The sequence below is a fragment of the Tenrec ecaudatus genome, chromosome 9 (assembly GCF_050624435.1).
Source record: "Tenrec ecaudatus isolate mTenEca1 chromosome 9, mTenEca1.hap1, whole genome shotgun sequence".
NCBI classification, from domain to species: Eukaryota; Metazoa; Chordata; class Mammalia; order Afrosoricida; family Tenrecidae; genus Tenrec; species Tenrec ecaudatus.
The window spans coordinates 155,587,636-155,603,762 of record NC_134538.1 but is presented as its reverse complement, the minus strand read 5'-3'; the positions used below and the strand labels follow the sequence as shown (position 1 = coordinate 155,603,762).

General features: G+C 46.1%; 1 protein-coding gene across 3 annotated transcripts in view; it reads left to right on the top strand.

Annotated features, from left to right (window-relative positions):
- Positions 1 to 12,043, top strand: part of PTN (pleiotrophin) — a 117,793-nt gene extending 105,750 nt beyond the window's left edge. For 2 of the 3 annotated variants that reach the window (XM_075557740.1, XM_075557738.1), the window contains exon 5: positions 11,393 to 12,043. In XM_075557740.1, coding sequence (XP_075413855.1) covers positions 11,393 to 11,448 — 56 coding nt within the window. In that variant the 3' untranslated portion in view covers positions 11,449 to 12,043. The remainder of the gene's footprint in view (positions 1 to 11,392) is intronic. The other variant, XM_075557741.1, reaches the window with a different exon arrangement.
- Positions 12,044 to 16,127: the final 4,084 nt, after the last annotated feature.

The window sequence follows — 16,127 nt, the reverse complement described above, 5'->3', positions numbered from 1 at the left end:
GGGTCGAACTGCCCCTGTGAGTTTCAAGGCTGATGGGAGTAGACAGACTCACCTTTCTCCTGAGACATGGCCGGTGGCTTCCAGCTAGGGACCCTGAGTTAGCAGCCCGGCGTATAAGGAGGATGGCACCAGGGTTCTGACTGCCCACCCACCTTTGCCGTTAGCAGCAAAGCCTTTACCCATTGTGCTAACAGGGCCCCTTAAATATCTGGTGTAAAAAAAGATTCCTACTCTCTTGCATTCATTGTACTTACTTTGAGAGGGGTTTGTACCCATTCACATCTATATTCTACCCCCAGGACAAGAAAGAGCATCCATCTCTATCCTCAGACTTAGAAAGTGCTGGGGAGGCCCAGTCTAAGCTGACTGTTCCTTGGGGCCTCGGAAGCTCCAGCACCAGGATGACCTCAGAACATTTGAGGGTCCTGGGTCCTTGTTCACATGAGTGCCATTTAACTAAATATAATGTATCAATAGTTTCAGGGAGGGCAGTTCTTCTTGAGTCCCATAGGACAGCATGATGCCCCCTGAGCCCCCAGGCTGGTGGGCACAGGGGTATTGCCAGGTGTGGGGGGTGGTGCCATGGAGGGACACCTGGGTAGCCACCTGTGTTTCTGATGGTTCAGGGAGCAGATAGTATTCCTCCCTGCCCTCCTCGACACCAAGGATTCCGAGGACACAAGTGTTAAGCAACTGGCTGCTAGCTGAAAAGTTGGTGGCTTTAACCCACTCACCCAGCAGCTCCTCAGGGGACCACAGATCTGGCGATCCGCTCCTCTCAAGACCAAAGCCTTGAGTTCTGCCTTAAAAATCTGACTAGATCAGAGAACCACACATCGGTACAGATAAGAGCTCAGGACATGTGGAATTCAGGACAGATAACCCCCTCAGGAACAGTAGTGGAAGTCTGGATATGAGGGGAGGGGGATGCGAGGGCAAGTGGGAGAAAAGGGAGGCCCGTCACAAGGTTGGATATATAGCCCCACCCCGAAGGGGCTGACTAACAGAAATGTGGGTGAAGGGAGACAATGGACTGTAAGATACAAAATAATAACAATAATATATTATTAATCAAGGAATCACAAGGGTGGTGAAGGGAGCGGTAAAAAAAAATGAAGAAGAAGAGGTGATACCAAGGGCTCAAGTAGAAAGAAAATGTTTTGGAAATGATGATGGCAAGAAATGTACAAATATGCTGGATATAATTGATTTATGGAATATTATAAGAGCTATAAGAGCCCCCAGTGAAATGATATTAAAAAACAAGACCACAGCCATGGAGCCCCTGGGGATTGTTCCATGGGGTCGTCTTGTACAGCATACTCACATCACCCCAGCTCTCTTTTTTTCTACCCTAAGAATGCTGTCATCTCGCTTCCCTTTGGGGACAGCCTATCTTAGGCCTGGCAATGTGTCTTTAACGAACATCCACCGTTCATGTGTAAGACGATGCCTCCCCTCGGTCCTCGGTCGTGTGCAGCTGGTCATTGGATGGGGATGCACTCAGTGAAGTGATGTTCCCAGCAGCCTCGGTTCGCTCCCCACTGAACAGGTTCTGCGGGGGGTTCTTTGACAATAAGAGAAATTTCCCGACGTCCTCTCCGAACCCCTGGGCTCAGACATCTCTCACAGAGGGTCGTGACTGCAGTGCTGGTGGCTGTGTCCCGCTGAGGGACTTTAAACTCGGTAGAGGGGAGGTGAGGGGGCAGGTCCTACCACAGGCTAGCCCAGGCTCCCTCTCCCCAGAGGCCCTTTATGGGGTGCTATTTGCTCAGCCTGGGCTTGCCTTCCAGTGTTCCTCTCCTTGATTGCGGGAAGCACACATTCAGTGTGGGAAGAGGTGTTTGTTTATTCCGTATTCTTCTTGTGGAAATACCACGGAATAGCTGTGTGTTATTTCCCATCTGTGATTCCATATTGGGGCTCAGAAGGTCTCATTCTGCCCCCCCTCCTGTTAGCATTCCCTTTTGTACAGTCAACAATGAATGCCTCATAGCATGTTTGTAGAGATAGCGTGAAACTGTCAGAGAAGGACGAGGCAGGCTGCTTCCATAGGAGTCCGGCCTTGGAGACCCCGCGGGGCAGTTTGACTCTGTCCTACTGGGCTCTGTGAGTCGGATTGGTCTCGTGGCAATGGGTTTGAGGTGGGCTATTAGATCCAGTATGTGGTGAATTCTACACTGTATCTGTAACTCGGGGATAAACGTGTGTCCTTCATGGACCTGTGGGGGAAGCAGAGGGATCAATCTAAATTTTGGCACAACATGACAAGTGTCAGAAATGAGGGGTGCATGGGGGGCTGTCGCGTTGTTTCTGGTTCATTCGTGTAGCCATCAGTTGTCGCCAAAGCCTGCTCTGGGTATCCCAGCCATTGGTGATGCAGGCTTAGTTCTCAAGACAAACGGGCTTTCTTCCCTCTTATTGCTAAATTGCAGTGGAGGTGCTGGGCAGACCACGAAGAGAAAAGGGATAAATAACAGAAAATAACAGGGCAACTGAAGACAGGACCAAGTCGCCATTAAAAACAAGTGCAGCCCTGTGGTAGAGTGATCAGGGTGATCTAGGGGCGAGCCTCTTCGAGAAGGGTCTCTCCATATAAGGGTTTCTGAGAAGAAATGAGGGAAGTAAGTCCAAGGTCAATGAGGCCAAACAAGAGCTCTATTCAAGAACTAGAAAAAAGATTAGTGTCCCACCATGCCAGGATTCCCTCTCCAGCTCCGGTCTTCACCTTCCTGGGATAGGAACCCTCAGGGGCGAGCGCTTCCCTGTCTCTCCCCATGCTGAGGCTGGAGAGGGCAGAAGTCAAGTCCTGTCTACCTTGAGAGTTAGTGCATTCCACCTGGGCTCCCCATGGGTCAAACTGTCCTCTAGGGCAAGGCATTGGATTGGGTGTTGCTTAGTCTATGCTAATGAGTCCTCTGGTGATACCAACAATTAAGTACTCAGCTCCGAGCTGAAAGGTTGGCAGTTTGAGCCCACCCCGGGGGGCTCCTTGGGAGAAAGTGGTAATCTATGTCTCAAAATTCAGCTGCTGAAAACCCAAGGGAGCCTGGCTCCCCTCTGACACAGCTAGTCACCAAGAGGCGGAGTCACGGCACTCAACAGTTCCCTGTTTGGTCAGTGAATGTTCTTGGATATGAATGAATGAATGAATGGGTGGTTGGATGAATGGATGGGTAGGGGGATGGATGGATGGATAGATGGATGGATGGATAGGGGGATGGATGGATGGATAGATGGGTGGATGGATGGATGAATGACTATGTCTAGGAGGAATGTCCTAGTCTGTCCCACAAGGACATAACAATTTATTTGCTGGCTTCAGTAATGTACAGAAGCATCCCTGTCCAGGCACAACAGGGTCACCTGGAACACGTGTCACCCGGGCATCCCACTCCCGTTTTCATTAAAGATGCAGGGCCAGGCAGCTGGGAGAAGCAGCAGCTGTAAATACCTGTCGGGCTTCCTTCACTCTGTGCATCTGCCTACATCTCCCTTAGTGCATTCCCTGTCTGAGGCTCATTAGCTGTGCACACACCAGACTGCCATCGAGTAATTAGTATTAAGAAAGGCTGCATAATAGAACGATGTGAACGCTAATTAGTTGGAGAGTTGAGGGACCTGCTCCTCCCACTGCAAAAAAACAACCCAAGAATAAAACTCTTTCATACATCTCCCTTTGAAGACTGTGTGCTTGGACTTTGAACTGGAGCAACTGTCAACAGCATTTGCCCAGCATTGTTGAGCACAGCTTCTGCTGGTGAGTGTGCAAGGTGTGCCTGGCATCACCTTACACCCTCTGCATGCATGGTTCCCCTTCACCTGGGCCACTTGCAGTCACATTCACAGCCAAGGACACTAAGAGGGAACTTGCATAAGGTCACTGAGTCACAGGGTGGTCACCCTTGGACTCGAAGCCCCACAATCGGTTCCCAGATTTACTTGCTGTTCCCCCCAGGGCTTCCCCAGCTCCCTGCTCCCTGAGAGATCTCTTGAAAAATTTGCAAAGAAACTCCAGAATCTCCATTACATTAACAATATAAAGGCATTAATATCAGCATTAATTTTTTAAAAAGAAACCTATTGTGAAGCCTATTCGGACTCCTGGAGACCTTTAGAAGAGCCCTCATAAATCCCCACCCTTTTCTGCTGTGGAACCAGTGACCTGTGATGATCACGCAAGCATCTTAGCCTCTGTGCCACCAGGTATCCTCACTAGTAGCATGTCGGGGTCATTTCTGATAGAGTCGGTTTAGTGGTACAACTCTTGCCCTCTCTCGGGAGCTGTGGGTACGAATTCCTGACCAGCGGGCAACCACACCCACCGCCTGTCAGTGGAAGCTTCCTTATGGCTGCCATGCTGCAGGGTTCCATCAGAGTGGCCAGAGCCCAGACTAAGAGGGGTAAAAATCAGCTATGAGAATCTGTGGGCCTGATCTGCAACCTGGTTGGGGATATCGAAGGCCTCCATGGGGACAGTGAGGTCAGCTGTTCAAACCCATCTCCTCCAGGGGAAAAAGATGAGGCTGTATACTCTGATAAGGTTGGCAGTCTTGGAAACCCACTGACAGCTGTAAGTGGGCAAGAATAATATGCTAGGGCCTGGCTGACAGTATTTTGCCCAAGCTTGTCTTTATGTTGCATTGAAACCAAAGTGCAGTGTAGCTGAAACCAGAGGCCTTTCAGGGGCTGAATCCTTGGTGGCAAAGTGGTTATACCTTGGGCTGCTAACATCAAAGTCAGCAGTTTGAAACCACCAGCCACTCCAAGGGAGAAACAAGGGGCTTTCTACTCCTATAAAGAATTACAGTCTTCATGTGGTAAAGAAAGCTGATGGTGCCTGGCTATCAAAAGATAGAGTGTCTGATGATGGCAGCATATGTGCAAATATGTTTGATACCCTGGAAGAATGTATGCATTGGGATAGGAGATGTAAGAGTCCTCAATAAAAGTATTTTTAAAAGATATAGCATCCGGGGTCTTAAAGGATTGAAGATAAACAAGTGGCCATCCAGCTGAGAAGCAACAAAGCCCACCTGGAAGAAATATACCAGCTTGTGTGATCATGAAGTGTCGATCAAAGAACAAAAAAGATCATATCATTGTGAATGATGAGGAGCGCGGAGTCAAGACTCAAAGCTCACCTGTAGACAATTGTACATTCCCTTTCAGAAGGAAGAGACAAGCCAGTCAGGGTGCAGTATAGCACCAATTAAACATACAACTTTCCTCTAGTTCTTTAATGCTTCTTCCACCCCACTATCATGACCTCAATTCTACCTTACAAATCCAGGTAGACCAGAAAATGTACACTGATATAGATAAGAGCTTGAAACACAAGGAATTCAGGACAGATAAACCCCTTAGGACCAATAATGAGAGTAGCGATACCAGGAGGGTAAAGGGAAGGTGGGGGTAGAAAGGGGGAAGTGGTGATCACAATGATCTACACATAACCCCTTCCCAGGGGGATGGACAACAGAAAAGTGGGTGAAGGGAGACAGTGGTCGGTTTAAGACATCAAAAAATAATTTATAAGTTATCAAGGGTTCATGATGGAGGTAGGGTGAGAGAGGGGGGTGAAATGAGGAGCTGATATCAAGGGCTCAAATAGAAAGAAAATGTTTTGAAAATGATGATGTTAGAATGAACTCAATGGCAGTGAGTTTGGTTTGGTTTTGACAAACTCCCCAAATCCAAACCCATTGTCTTCAAGTCAATTCTGACCCAGGGTGCTACAGGACAACATCGAACATTGTCCCATAGAAAGTCCAAGGTTGGGATCTTCTTGGAAGCCACTGCCACCTCTTTCACCTGCAGGACAACTGGGGGGGGGGGGGCTCAAACCACAGATATTTCAGGTATCAGCCCAACACTGAACTCACTGTATCACCAGGGCCCCTGAAGACATATCTAAACCCTTGCCACAAAACTGATTCCTACTCTTAGCCAATCCCAGAGGTGGTTTCCCAGGCTTTGTAAATCTTTACAGGAGTGGACAGCCTCTTTTTCCCTCCAGTAGAGAGGTTGGTAGGTCTGAACCACCAAACTTGCTGTTAGCAGTCCAATACCTGGTGGCACTTTCATCCAGTCTCTCATCTTCTAGTGATCTCTCTGAAGACAAAATATATGGCATTTTGTACACACATTGCATCGATATTTACAATAATGGGAAAGAAGAACCAGCCGCAGGTCTACAGAAGCAGAGTTTGCCCTAAGTATGGAACAGAATGATGTGAATTATGTTTCCAAGTCTTTTCAGTGGTAGACATTCTAAAGCCCTGGCACTGCAGTGGTGCTGTCTGAACGTTGGAGGTTAAATCTATGCCGCAGTGATCTGCATCCTTAAGATGACAGCCAAAAGTGCCCATGGGGCATTTCCACACCGTCATATGGGGTCACTGTGAGTTGGAACCAAGTTGACACCCAATCACAATAAGAACAATACTACCTATAATCCATCAATACATTCCTAATCAAAGTGTATATATATTACTCAAAGTCCTAGAATGAAAGCATAAATAGTACTCATTGCTAACAGTGTGACCTCTGTATGAGGCAGTGATGGGTAATTTCTGTTAGTCTATGTAATTTCCCCCCTTGTATGAGTCTGGAGTACTGTTATCAGCAGAACAGTAATAAATATGTTTTTTTTAAGTACAAACAACTCAACGGAAAGTCTCTCTTCCCTTAAGGCTCGTCCACTCAGGTATACTTTTCCCCTGTAATAATTCATTCTCCCTGGGGCGATGCTGTGCTTGAAATCACATACATAAATATGTATTTCTTGCTACCTAATCCATCTGCTAGGCAGTCTAGCAGCAAGATGAATAGGTCTTGAAGCTCTAAAATAGCTCGCACACTGTACCCAGGATCTTTAATATAAATATATACTTTCAGAGCACTCTACAGTTTTAGAAGACTCACAGAGGAGCAGCTGTTAAAACTCCAATGTGGGCTCGATGGAAGGAGTCCCTGAGTGACAAAATATCAAGCTCTTAGCTACTAACTGAAAGGCTGACAATTTGCACTCACCCGGTGCCCTGAGCAAAAGCTCTGGCGACCTGTTTCTGAAAAGTCAGTTTTTGCAGATCCTAATGAGCGCAGTTCTACTCTGCCTCCTGCCAGGCCGTTGTGTGTTGGGATTGATTCTGTGGCAACTGGACTTTTTGTTGTTTTGTTGTTGTTGTTGTGTGTGTGTGTGTATGTGTGTGAAAGAGAGGTGTGTGAGAGAAAGAGAGGTCTTTGAAGACAGAACTGTGCTTAGTTTGCCATTATAAGCTAGCATTTGCATAGTCCTGATAGAATGAACTTTGGTGTATATTTCTCAAATGAATAGGTGGATTTTTTTTTTAACACGAATGAAAATGATAGTGGACCCCACAACACCAACCCTAGAACTGAGATGATGGCACTCAACAACCACAACCACACCAAGAGCACTAGAGCGAAGACAATGCCACAGAAAACCAACACTAACGCCAGAGATGAGATGATGGCAAGCAACAGCAGCAACCACCACCACAACAGCACTGGAGCTAAGACAATGGTGCTCAACAACAACTCTAGAGATAAAACAATGGCGCTCAACAACAACTCTAGAGATAAAACAATGGCACTCAACAACAACTCTAGAGATAAGACAATGGCACTCAAAAACACTAGAGCAAAGACAATGGCGCTCAACAACAACACTAGAACTAAGACAATGGCACTCAACAACAACTCTAGAGATAAGACAATGGCGCTCAACAACACTAGAGCTAAGACAATGGCACTCAACAGCAACATTGGAACTAAGACAATGGCGCTCAACAACAACACTAGAGCAAAGACAATGGCTCTCAACAGCAACACTGGAACTAAGACAATGGCGCTCAACAACAGCAGCAGCAACACTGGAGCTTGAGGGGCTCCTGAAGGTCATGATTTCATAGGCTGCTCGTGGTGACCTTCCTGGGATGCTAGCACAGATTTTATTATCTCATGTCCATGAGACAGATGCTAAGGGATTGATTTGCTCAAGATCACAGCTGGGAAAAGGCTGCTGTCAATCAGAATCAGTTCTCTACCCAGGCTGGGTACGTAGCATGGTCTTGACAGAGGGTCATGGTCTCCTCGTGGGTCCATGGCCCTGATGCCTATGCATGCTTCCCTGTTTACCGGAACTAGACTTGCCTCTCAGAAGCCCATGGTGTGTGGGTGCTACAGCCTAGTTCATACCAGCTCCAGCTCACCTACCTCATCCTCTCCTTTGCTACCAGTCCTTGCTGTGAACTGGAAGAATTCCCTAGGCTAAATTTTGGGTTTGCTTGCGAGACTGAGGACATGGCACCCAGATCCTATGATCCCATCAATGAGAACAACACAGATTCTCCCTAGTGGAGTTTTAAAAACTTTAGTTTGTGACATGGGTGAATATTTATAGAGCAGATAATCACTTTTATATTCCACAACACACATTATGTTTCCTCTTTACTCATTTATCCCTGTATTTCAGTCTCCCATCACTTATCCGACTTCCTTCCTGCTTTTTCCATTCCTTTTTTCCCTAACCTCCTTGATCTTGGCTCTTGGACAGATGCTGTCCTTTTGATCTTAAAGGGTTAACTTTACGAAGGTGTGTGACCCTCACTGGTGATTTGGTTCCCCCTCTGCTAAACCAAACTAAATTGCCATTGAACTGACTCTGACTCATAGAGACCCTATAGGACAGGGTAGACCTGCCCCTGTGACTTTCTGAGACTGTACCTCTTATGGGAGTAGAAAGCCCATCTTCCTCCCTTGGAGAGGTTGGTGGCTTTGAACTGCTGATCTTCAGTTAGCAGCCCAACGCATAACCGTCACATCACCAAGGCTCCATACGGATCTCTCTATTATCTGCCTGAAATTTGTAGAGTGTTTGCTTTTGAGCTCATTGGGACTTGCTGAACACTTTGAAATACATTTTAAATACCACCACCTGTTTCTCTTCCAATAACAGCGTTTACACATCTTCCATCCTCTCTCGCCTCTGTTCTGCTTGCTGTGGACATTGCCTTGGTTCCATGGTGCTCTCATCACGGAAATAAAAGGGGCCGCCATTAAAGGACAGAAGTTTATTTGCTCCCAGTTCAGGAGGCTAGAAGTCTGAATCCAGGGCACCAGATCTAGGCAAAGGGTTTCTCTCTATCACCTTCGGGGAAGGCCTTAGCTCTTGGAGTGTTTCTAGCCCTGGTGTTTCTAGGTCCTTTGGGGACTTCTACGTGGCATCTGTCTTCAACAGGCATCCAGGCTTGTTCCTGGGTCCAGATTGCTCTTTTGCATACTCAGAAGTGATTTGGTGTAGGACCCACCTGACCCTCATTAACATGGCAGAGGAAACCCACCTCCCATACAGGACCTCACCCTCAATTAACAGTAAGCGTTCTGACAGATTTTGGGGGGGGGGGCACAATTCAGTTTATAATAAAGGCTATTGTCCATCAAATCACACAACTAGAAAGTGTGGCCTATTAAAAGCCCCAGTGATGTCATGTCGAGTTTCCTATGTGGTGATGTCTTGTGAGAATCCTCCAGGGGAGCAAACAAGTCACTCTGAGCCAGGTGTCCTTCCCACACACATGTCAACAAAGACTGACAGGTGTGTTGCTGCACTCCCTGCTCCTCTCATCCTGGCTCTTTGCTGTGTGAACTAAGGTGTCCCGAGTGTCACAAAGGAGCTCAGCTGCCTTAGAAATCCTCTGGGGCTGGTTCTAGTCCACCCTATGGCGTCTCTATGACTCAGAATTGACTCAGTGCCACACAATAGCAACAACATCAACTGATTCCCATAACCTGAGATCGTACTAGCTCTTAACAAAATTTAGCATAGCTATTGCCTGACTCCGGACAATGTGCTTTTCTTTGCCCACCTAGAACCCCTATTGATGTACCTGGGGCTGTTATGACAGTGAACTGCCAGGCTGGTGGTTTGAAACCCCTCGGTAGCTCCTCAGAAGAAAGATGAGGCTGCCTGATCCCATGAAAATTTATAAAGCCATGGGAACCCTACGGAGGGTCCCTATGAGTCAGATCTGCCCGATGGCAGTGGATTTGGGAACCAAGCACCAAGCACTGAAGCCCCAGATGCAACTCAGATGAGGTTTTCACCCTCGTGGGAAAAGGAACATGTGTGTAATCATCTATGTAGCCTTCTTGACCCTCTATTACATGTTTTCCTAAGGTGCAAGGTCTATGAAACGCAGGATGGGTGAATCCATAGAGCCCCAAACTAGAATAAGCATTCCTGGGGGCTATAGCAGGGGAGGTGGGGAGTGGGTCAGAGTGAGCTGATGTCAGAGTTCAAGAAGGAAGAAAACTGCATTCAAACGGTTGTAGTGATTGTCCAGTTCTCCTAGATATGATTGGTATGATGTCTCCTAGATATGATGTCTGGGGTAGCTGCTAATAAAATGGCTTGGAAAAAAATCTCAATTTTGCTGAGTGGAACCTCTGAGGGGTTCTGGGAAGGCTCCCCTGAGGAAGTGAAATGGAGGCTGAGGTTTTAAGGATGCGGGTGTTGGCACGCCGCATTTACTTCACCTAAGATCAAGAATTCCCGACAGTCCAAACTCCAGTCAGAGTGCTTATGTCCTAACTGGTCCTTCAGGGGACATTCAGGCCAAGTTTACAGACAGAGGATGTAGCAGAGAAGAGAGCACTTCCAAATTGTTTGCTCAGAAACAATACCAACAGCCAGCTCCTTGGAAACGAGAGCTATGCTCAGCTCTCAGAGGTCTCCGTTGTATGGTGGCCGGTAGCCTGCTCATTCTCTGAGATGCCCATCACTGTGTTCATTCTAGACAGTCTTATGTATACCAAGTGAGCACCACCCGTGAAATCACAAGCTTTTCTATGCGAGCCTGCAAAGGTAGCTGTTTTTACTAATGGTTAGCATGCTCAGCCACTAACTAAAATGTCAGAGTTCGCGTCCAACCAGAGGTGCCTGGCAACTTGCTTCTGAAAACTTGGCCATCGAAAACCCTTCCATTGTAAGCCCCGTCGAGCACAGTTCTACTGTGAGACGCCTGGGAAATGCTCAAGTCCAAGCCCAACAGGGTTTTATTGGCTTCATACAGAAGGAAGCAAGTCATGGTCTTTATGTCATAGTAATTTCCTGGTGTCTGTCTGACACACACACACACACACACACACACACACACACATTTCTCAATTTACCAAGAAAACTACCAAGTGCAATGACTGTCTCTGCTTCTCGGGATTGCCTTTCAGGCCAGTTCTAGAAAGGATGGTTTTTTCCTCTCTCTCAATAGGCTTGCTCTGAGTCCCGTCCGAATCGACTCCGTGGCAGTGGGTCTTGTTTCGGTTGGTATTGTTTATTAAGGGGGTCTCTCTTCTTTTTCAATCCCAGCAGAATCTAAGAAAAAGAAAAAGGAAGGCAAGAAGCAAGAGAAGATGCTGGATTAAGAGCCACAACGTCCTTAGAACAAGAAAATGACATCAGCAAACAGGATCATTTAACTATTGCATTTATATCTACTCTAGGCTTTTTCTTCCAGGATTATCTATAGCTTACGTACATAATAGACAAAAGCAAAAAGAACCGATCTTTTTTTCTTTTTTTTGTCGTAGCATTTTAAGAAATGTATACCATTGTAGCATTAGGGTCTTATAATAAAGGACAGTAGTCCTGTTTAGAATGTTGACTTATAGTACATGATAAATGATAGAATATTGAGGTAAGTTTCTTTGAAGTTATGTGATATTTTACATTTAAACCCTTTTTACCCCCCCTTTCTTTTGGCAACAATTTAAATTTTATGACCATGTAAACTACTTCTCTTGTTAGGTAATTTTTTTCACTTTGAATTTTTTTTCCCAATTGCAAAAAAAGTCTATACTAAACAAAGCAGCAATAAAATGTAATCATCCTATCTGAGGAAAATACTTTGTTTCCTGCCAGTGGATTTTTTCTTTCTAAATTTTGGTCAGCAAAATGTGTCTGTGGGGGGAGCATGCCCTGTTTCACTGTTGATTTTTTTTCAAATTTTAATAAAAGCATTAAATATGAACTTCTTAAACTTTGGCAGAAATATTTGTTTTCTTGATGCAATTATTTTTCCACTTGAGAAAAAAAGTCACAAGGAAAAGAAATAAAAAGAAAGAAAGAAATCAAGGTAATGCTGAGAAGGAATAAAAAGGTACTTTTTTTGTAGGCAACTATTTGACATTATAACACTCCCCTCTTTTGACTCCCACACAACCTGAGTCAATCTGTGACCGATGAGGATGTATCTGTCAAACGAGTGAAATCATTCTTGCCTCAAATGTTCCAGAGGTTTTCCTTCCTTCCTTCCTTCCTTCCTTCCTTCCTTCCTTCCTTCCTTTTCCTTCTTCTTCTTCCTCCTCCTCCTCCTCCTCCTCCTCCTCCTCCTCCTCCTCCTCCTCCTCCTCCTTCTTCTTCTTCTTCTTCTTCTTCTCTCTCTCTCTCTCTCTCTCTCTCTCTCTCTCTCTCTCTCTCTCTCTCTCTCTCTCTCTCTACTGTCTATCAGTATTTATGAGGGAGCCCTGGTGGCATAGTGGATACATGTTGGGCTGTGATCCACACAGACTGCAGTTCGGAACCACCAGTCCCTCCTCAAGAGGAAGATGAGGCCTCTACTCCCCCAAAGAGTTATCATCTTGGAACCTCACAGAAGCAGTTCTATCCTGCCCTGTAGAGTCACGACCAGTCGGCATCAACTCGAGTCCCGTATTATTTATAAAGTCAGACTGACTTTAACACTAGTGTCAAAGGGCAATGCTCTTCTTCCCTTATCTTGAGTAAGATGGAGCTAACTGGTTGTCAAGGAGTCCTGGTGTCCTAGGGGGGTTAAGCACTGATTGGGATGCTAACAAAAAAGGTGTTAGTTCAAACCCACCAGCCTCTCTACTGGAGAAAGACGAGGCTGTCCACCCCTGTGAAGACATACTGTCTTCCTCAATTCTACACAATTCCATGTTTGGAGAGTGAGGAGAAAATCAGCCTCCCAAGGATAAGGGGAACAAAAAAAGTTTTATAGTCGCAGAAACCAAGAGCGCTCTTTGGCTTCATTCTGGGGTGGCTTTATGAGTTGGAATTGACTCAGAGGCAGTGGGTTTGGGTTGGTTTGGTTTCCCTAGTGGTTGTCAAATCCATTCCCACGTTTGATAACCCCGTGGGTAGAACTGTGTGCTTCATAGGGTTTTCAGTGACTGGGTTTTCATACGTAGATCTCCAGGTCTTTCTTCCAAGGAAACTTTGTTTGGTCTTGAACCTAGAACCACTAGAGTAGTGCCTTAACCATTTAGGGCCCCACTCCCAGGTCTCATGAGAGTCAGGATCAGAGAAACAAAATGTGGAATGGCACTTTGTGCTAGCAATGGTTAATAAGCCAAGCATGTCTGCTCTGTTACATGCCATATGATGCGTGCCAAGGACCATCTGTACCGCTCTCCTGTCTGCTGAGCTTCTAACTCAGCCTGTGGTACACTTCCACGAATCAGAGAGAGAAAGTCTTGAAACATTGCCTGGGATTGTGTTTAAGCATTTCTATTGCCAGAGTCATCTCTAACGTTAAGGTGACAAGGAGCCAGGAGGGAAAGGGAAGGAGGCTGAGGCAAAAATCCAACCAACCAAACCACAGAGAAACGACTCTACACTTAGGAAAAGACCAAGATCCTGGAAAACACTCTCACCAGCTAGAGGGGAAGAAGGAAAACCAGGCACCCCAAGTGTGATTGACAGAGTGGAGGGCAGCCAAAGATAAGCAGATGCTCTAGGAGATGCACTGACACTGGCTACAATGGGCTCAAGCATAGGAGCAATCGTGAGGAGGACCTAGGATGGAGAAGTATTTGTTCTGTTGTGCATAAGGTCTCACTGGGTCTGAGCTGACTCGATAGCACCTAGGAACAAGCACAAGAGAAAACCAGCCACCTGACATGTCCAGGGTCTAACAAAGCCGAATGGCTTCACTTTGACACGTGTCCCACTTGAAGTGGTCATCAAATGTGCAGGGCCATCTCTTTCTGGAGGGCCATCGTCCTCACCCGGGTGGTTTCAGCTGTTAGCTGCCATAAGCTTTCCCCATTGTCCTGAAAGGATTGTTGAAGAAAAGTGATCAGAGCCCCTATTTGTCTTTTGTTTTCCACACAACCAAGGGAGAGGGTAACTAGGGAAACAACATGCTTGGTCCACCTGGCTCTGATGATGGGCTAATTCAGAATGTGGCCTCCAACTCTCAAACAGCTCCCACAGAGTGGGGCAAACCCCTAAGGTGCACTGCTCTATCCAGTCACCTGGTAACCAGGGCCACAAGTAATGACCAGGTGGACACCAATGTTGCTAGGAGTCAGGTGCATTCCTGAGATCCAGCAAGCATTAAAAAAATAATGAATAAACCCCTATCTACCATGGTAACTGGAAGTCTCTTCTCAGAAGTGATGGTTCCAACATGTCCATAGTGATATGATGAGGGAGATGATGGAGACAATGACTCTTCTCAGCTAAGTTACTTTAGCATCTAATCTAATGCTCCACTTGAACTAGAATCATTGAGAGAATCCATTTTCTCATGGATAAGTCTAAACTAGGGGGCTTCAATGGTTTAGTGGTAAAATTCTTGCCTTCCATGCAGAAGACATGTATTCAATTACCAGCCAATGCACCTCATAAGAGTCCTCGCCTGTCTGTCAGTGGAGGCTTGGGTGTTGCTCTGATCCTGGATAGGTTTCAGTGGAGGCCTGAGACTAAAATGATCAAGTTGAGCATCAGCTTCCAGAAAACAGTCAACGGAAGCCCGATGGGTCACAAAAGTCTAACTCCATTATGCACAGGGCTCGTCCCGAGTCTGCAGCAGTTAACAGTGTGCAGTGCAAACCACTGACAGTCCTAGGAAGACCTTCCAATCGCAGCACTCAACCTTTGATGAACTAACTGGTGCTGCCCTGTAACTGCAGAGCCCCTAACCAAGCGCAAAGACAAGAGCGTGAACAGGACATGCGGCTGTTTTACATGCAGACCTGAAGAGCACAAAGTGATCTTATGACTGGAGGCCAGAGGAGAGAGGAAGGCGAAATCAAAGGCAGTGTGTGAGAAGTGGAGATTTGACAGACAGCCAAGGCCCAGAAGGGTGGGGATACCAAAGAGTCTTCAGCCAATTTTGCTATCCTCCCTCTCACTGCTCCTCCAGCCTTGTTTAGCCAAACCAGCCCATGAATCAGTAATGAGTTAAGGGGTACGGGAGTAAAATCTCCCCAGGAAAACAGTCCAGGAAACACCATCCTTCTGAATTCCCTGGGAGAGCAAATGTGTTTGGCTGAGCTCAGAATGAATCTGAGCAAACCATCAAATGGCTCTCTGATCCTATGCTAAAAACAGAATCAGGATGCTAATCTCTGATCTATGTTCCTAGGGTCTATCCTGTTGATTCCAACTCATAGGGACCCTGAACAAAACTGATGCTTGACTCCATTTTTGCAAGCCTGTGTCAATCCCACTCATTGAATATCTTCCTATTTTTCACTGGCTGTCAATGGAAAATGCCATGGCTTGAATCAGGGGTACCTAAGTCCTCAAAGTAACATCTTTTCTTTCCAAAACTCTGAAGAGGTCTTGTGCAGTACACAAGGCAATGTATCACTCGATCATCTGACCCCTGCTTCCATGGGCATCGATTGTGGATCCAAGCAAGCTCAAATCCTTGACAACTTCAAGCTTTCCTGCATTTATCATAACGTTAACCTATTAGTGAAGATGTTCTTCTTTACATTGAGTTGTGATCCATACTGAAGGCTTTAATTCTTGATTTTCATCAACAAGTGCTTCAAGTCTTCCTCACTTTCATCAAGCAAGGCTGTGTCAGCAAGCATATCATAAGTTGTCAATAAACTTTCCTCCGACCGTATACCACATTCTTCTCCTATAATCCAGCCTCTCCAATGATTTGCTTTCTGATGCATAGGGTGTGAAATTCAACTTACTCTTAGTCCTCAGAGTTATTCAGACCCATTTTGGCTTTAAACATTGTGCTAAATTCCACAGAAAGATTGAAAACATAAATAAGGTCCCTTGGGTGAAATCAACAACAAAAACAGCAGACTATTTGGGATTTATCTAAGATGTT